At 41.5% G+C, this 6,000-nt stretch overlaps 1 protein-coding gene across 1 annotated transcript in view; it reads left to right on the forward strand.

Moving 5' to 3' along the window:
- The window catches only part of LOC109526659 (contactin-3-like), a 64,923-nt gene that overhangs the window by 33,580 nt on the left and 25,343 nt on the right, over positions 1 to 6,000 (forward strand). The window contains exons 11-12 of the mRNA XM_019888084.1: positions 866 to 1,016; positions 1,296 to 1,423. Of these exons, the coding sequence (XP_019743643.1) occupies positions 866 to 1,016; positions 1,296 to 1,423 (279 nt within the window). The remainder of the gene's footprint in view (positions 1 to 865; positions 1,017 to 1,295; positions 1,424 to 6,000) is intronic.

The raw sequence follows: 6,000 nt of genomic DNA on the forward strand, positions 1-6,000 counted from the left end.
TGGTCTGGGTAGACGAGTGGCAGCTCGGAACAGTCTAGGACAACATCTGCAATTCTTCTATGCTGACCTGAACTACCCCACCAGGATCACGCATGTTTATAACCACTCAAGCTCCGAAATCACCTCCTTTTACTACGACTTGCAGGTAACTCTTCTGAATTTCTTTTGTTTTTATGTTGTGTTTGTCTTATCAAAAAAGCTGTTGTACAGCCAGATAGGTACTTTTATATCAAAGGAAAACAAAGTATCACCTACGTCCAAGAACTCAGAATAATGATCCATAAATAAGGTGCATCAGATTTTAAGGTGCGCTGTCGGCTTTTGAGAAGATGGAATGCGTTTAGGTGTGCCTTATCGTGCGTAAAATACGGTACTTTATGCAGTGATCCACTGGAACATAAAATAAAGTCAATTTACTCACACTTTGAAGACACAAAGTTTAAGAAAATGACACTCAGAATTGTTAGCTGTCAGAAAAAAAAAAAAGAAAAAATACGATTGATTTGTATGTATAACTAAACTGCAGTCCAGGGGAGCCGGACACCTTCTTACGCAAGTCTGATATCTTGTTCTGTGGTTGTCATCACAGTTTTTTTCTACCCTTCTGTGGTGGCATAATAACAAAACAAAGCACACACGTGGGTTGAATCCTTTAGATTCTCACTAAGCTAAAGTCCTACAAAATTTTCTGAAGTCACAGTGAAAGTTAGAATGACCTGTTTTAACTTTTGGGGCATCATTGTGTCGAACATTTTGACTGAATTCCAAACTGCACCACTGCTGTATCGAGGTTCCAATGCTGTTCTTGGCTTTCCAGAGTCGTTTTATGAAGTTGACTTTTTTTTTTTTTTTTTTTTTTTATCAGCCTCTCCTCCGGACTTCACCGGGACTGTCCTCAGAGCTTTGCTTAAGGCCAAGGTAGGAAGTACAGTGACACTGGAGTGTAAACCTCAAGCATATCCCTTGGCAAGCATTTTATGGAAGAAAGGGAACCTTCCTATTCTCACCAATAACAGGTAAGTACTGAAGTGCTCATGTTTATTTAGTGTTTGAGATCAATGTATGCATCAGATGGATAACCTTGAAGACACTCTCTCTTTTAGAGGATTCAATTAAATTCCCCGTTGAAACATTAACAGCAAATAAAGCTAATTCAGTCACATGCGAAGTGCTCATTGACCGGGCTCAGATTTCGGACCCCAGTCGGGACTCTTAACTTCACGTCATGATAGAATCACTCGGCATTAATTAATGTTGGCTCCAAAACTGCTGTGTGTGTCATTGGGCTCTTCTAGGATCACCCTTTCACCAGATGGAACGCTGAGGCTTGCCAACGTGAGCAAGTCCGACGCAGGCAGCTATACGTGCTTCGCTCGGAATCGATTTGGCATGTCCAGTACAACTGGAAGGCTCCTTGTCACAGGTAAACTGGGTTTATCGGCAACATGGGTCAGCAGACAGTAAATCCTCTATGACTTTTTTCATTTTGACTTATGGTTAATTTAGATCACAGAATCAAGACGCGCTCACACTCACACTCACACCTAAGGACAATTTAGAGTATTCCATTAACCTGCCACGCATGTTTTTTGGAGTGTGGGAGGAAACCGGAGTACCCGGAGAAAACCCATGTAGGGGAGAACATGCAAACTCCACACAGGAAGCCCAGAGCCTGGATATGAACCCTGCACCTCTGATCTGCTTTCTTATCATTACTCTAGTAAATGTATGCACACAGAAATAACGATGTCCACAACCGACCCAGAAATCCGTTCGGGAAAATCAAACTATTTTCCAGAGATTCCTGATAGCCACCCTGCCTTTGGTCTTTACTGTCTATCATTTGGTTTGTTTCACCTCTGCTCCTTTTTGACATTAACAGATTCGGGTTTTTTTTTTTTTTTTCATATATATTGCTCGCCCGGTTTGGGCAACTGTACTTTGAGTTCTTTCAGAGCTTTGACACAATGAACTGACTCGATCGTTCAATATTTTGCAGGTTTCCTGCTAGGTTTATGAATGTGGTGCATGCTATTGTCTGCAATGAAACACTGTCACGGCCCATTCTTCTTTTAAATTACCTGTACATTTTTCCAGGCTATATTGCGGGCAGTGACACAGGGCCATGACCCAGACATTGATTATGACCACCTTAAGTAGCATGGGAACACTCTTTCGATGTCATTTTTTTAATCATTTGGCAAGCCTTAAAAAGTGTGCGGCAGGAGAGCAAATCTTCTCTGTTGTGCTTCGGTTCATTTCAGTTGAATTGACTTGCCTTTCAAAAAAGAGATTCAACCGCCAACTTGAAAGGAAGAAGAAAGTATAAAGTTTCATCATGGTGATGCTGGATTGGGGCGTAACTGGAAAAAAAGAAACATTCAAAATTTTGGGTGTATCAACACACCAGAGTAAAGCACAAGTAGTAAGATAATTAAATGATTATCATCATCCATCCATCCATTTTCCGATCCACTTAATCCTCACAAGGGTCGCGGGGCGTGCTGGAGCCTATCCCAGCTGTCTTCGGCCAGTAGGCAGGGGAAACCCTGAACCGGTCGCCAGCCAATCGCAGGGCACACAGAGACAAATAACCATTCCCGTTCCCAATCGCACCCAGGGACAATTTTAGAGTGATCAATTAACCTACCATGCATGTTTTTGGAATGTGGGAGGAAACCAGACTACCGAGAGAAAACCCACGCAGGCCCGGGAAGAACATGCAAACTCCACACAGGGAGGCCGGAGCTGGAATTGAACCCGGTACCTGTGCACTGTGAGGTTGACAAACTAACCAGTGGACCACTGGGCCGCCCTATGATTATCATTATGTAAAGCATATTAAAAAATGCACATTGGCAAAACAGACCATCAAAAAAAATCAGTAAAACAAACTCCATGCGAGTAACCATATTGTAGATCAAATGAAAAAGTGAAAACGTTTTGAACTGTTCAAATGAGTATTTTAGTCCTGTCAAGTCCAATTCCTTTGATTTTAGCATCTCGAGTATGAATAATTTCTGATTGCCTTAGCACTCCATTAAAGCAGACAAGTTGTCTTTGTGCTTTCAGTGAAAATAAGACACAAATATACAAATATATCTATTTTTTTATAAACTGCATTTCCAAGGCAAGCAATGAGCACTGATTCGGAGAGGAAAACAAAAGAGTGGCTTTGTTTCTAGCATTAAAATACCGAGCGATCAAGATAGCCACGTTATTGGTAACAAAATGAACTGCATCACATATAATCATTCTGATTCACACTATTGTTTTGCCACGAGAGAAAAATAAAACTGAAAAATGACAGCCTCACTGATTGCACTTTGTACTTTCTGACATGATGATACTCCTCGGAGTCCAATGGCTCCCTCTCAGTGGTCTTTTCACCATCGTAATGACACATTACACATCATGCCTTCACGTGACAGTTTTACGCAACGTACACGGCGTGTTTGGCAAAATGCTTGCAAGGTTTGCAAGGCTTTTAGAGGCTCGTTTGCTATTATTATTATTTTTTTATTTTGTATTTATTTTTTTCGTAAACTGTAGGTGTATCTCATTGGCTGCCTGTGTGATTGATTATCTGCATAGCGACTGTTCATGATGCCTTCAAGGACATCTTTGAAAAACGTGTTCCAGCATGTTAAAAAGGAATTATTTATTTATTTATTGGGGCTGGTGAGGGCGAACATTGAGGGCAGATTCTGAAATGGTGGAGGGCAATTTTATGTTCAATTTAAAATGGAAGTAACACTTAGTTTACAGTTGCGGTGGATTGAAAAGTGATTTGAGATGACACAAAGCTGAACACCAGGTTAGTCGTTATTCTACGCGGAAGGGAGCACTGGGAAACGTTCAATAGTGTAAAGAAGGCGAGAGGGATCGTCTCACAGTTGAAAATTAGAAATAGCATTTACCGACGATGAACTTTCAGTTGCCACCACATTGGTTGCTGGTGAATTTTCTGGAAAATTTCAAAACAAATTAGTCGCCGTTCTATGACTTACCTTTAATTCATCATTTGTGTGTCTTCATTCACCCCAACACTGAATCAAGCTTCCATCTCTCTTATCCTTAAAAAGAACAAAGACCCCCATGCTTGCTCTCCCCACTGGCCAAAAATCATGTCTTCGCCAATGTCATGTATTTATAACCGATAGGCCTCCCCTTTTTTTTTTTTAAACTTAAGGTGCCTTTTTAATACAATTTATCATCACCGCTCGACCTCTCTCTGCCAGAAGCTGACATATCACTTGGTGCAGAAAGCGTCTTTGATCACGTGGAGGTATCTATTTTACAATTTAGAGAAGAGAGCTTTGGCTTTGACAAGAACTTTGACAGATGGGTGAAACCGCCGTATTCATCCCCTCCAGCCTCAATGAGGACGAAACACTACCCAGTCAGCATACTTTTCTCTTTGTCGCTCCATTCGCCAAGATTGTCCCATGAGTCCCCTTCTGTTTGCCTGAACTATCGAGTGCCGCTCTCCGTTGCGCTTTGTAGTGCCCCTCGCATTTCAGGTATTTTGAGAAAGAGGCTGGAACAAAGGTCCCTCTTTATCCTGACGATTCGCTCCTCTACATCTCTGATTTCTCTGTGTTTACTCCTGCGACGCTGACCAGATTTAACTCAGGTGGTGTCACATCAGACTACAAACTCAATTTAAATTCGAGTGAGTTATTCCCTTCGAATAAGCCAGCGCACGAGTACCCGTCTCCAGAGCTTGCCATTTTCCACTAAAAATGCTTAAAAGCCCTTCATCAAATAGAATTGGGAAAAGGAATTGTTTTCAATCTGAACTTAAAAGCATTTATACGTGGGGCTGACTTCACTTCAGACGGCACACTTATTCCGTTGGCATGCAGCGTAACAGCTAAATGCCGCTTCACCGTGTTTGCTTTGAAACTCCGGACTCCACTAATTGACACCATTTGGCTCAATTGAGCTTCTCCTGATCTGCTCGGAGCATGCAGTGCTTCAGTCTGGCTATGCTTTTCATCACTTTCATACTCCATATTGACACAATCTCTTATTGCTGTGCCGTTAAACAATGGACACACCACGGGGATATGACATATTCCGGAACGCGGAAGACACAACGGTGAAGAGTGATCAATAGATAGCATATAGGGGAGGTGTTGGTTGGCTTACATGTTTGTATGACGGGGCAAACCTAAACAGGGAGATTTCAGAAATCACATACATGGGAAACGATGGAGGAGAAGCAGAGTAGAGTTTCAGGTTGAAAGAGAGAGAAAACCCTGGAGTTTATTTAGGAATACAGGACAAGGAAGAGAGACAGACAATATCAAGAATGACTGAACATAATTAGAAGCACAGTAGGATACTGGAAAAATTGGGGGCTGGCACTCGGGGCGAAGATGATTGTTGTGGATGTCTTAATGGTGTTGGTTAATGGCGGATTCGATGGTATGGGAAGGGAGCAAGCGTTGCAAAAGAGGTGATCGAAAATGAGTACAAAGATGGAGGCTTGAAGCTTTTCAATTGAGATGAAAAAAACACCAAGGATGAAAAATAACGCTGAGATATCTAACAGACAAGGATGGCCAAGTGTGAAAAGTGGGAGGCTATCAACAAGTGTGGACGTTGCAAGGTCTATAAGAGGGTGCGTGAATAGAACTGAGCAACAGGTTGATAAATGAATTTCACAAGGCGGTACTGGGGAATTCAATACGTACAATATGAACGTGTGAATGGATGGATTATGTTTCGGGAAAATATCCTGCGTCGCTTACCGTATTTTCTGCACTATAAAGTGCTTCGGATTATAAGCTGCACCGTCAATGAATGGAGTATTTGAGAAACGTAGAAGCTACAATAGAAGCCTACTGAGTTTGAAACCACAAATTACCCTTTAACTTAAATAAGGAGTCATCAAAAATGCTGTAGTTCATGTTTTTTTTTTTCCTTTGTGATGGTCGCACAGTCTAATGAGGGTCAACATTTACATGTTTATTTATCAATACAATAATAATA

This window comes from Hippocampus comes, unplaced genomic scaffold (assembly GCF_001891065.2).
Source record: "Hippocampus comes isolate QL1 unplaced genomic scaffold, H_comes_QL1_v1.1 scaffold14, whole genome shotgun sequence".
In the NCBI taxonomy this organism is placed as follows: Eukaryota; Metazoa; Chordata; class Actinopteri; order Syngnathiformes; family Syngnathidae; genus Hippocampus; species Hippocampus comes.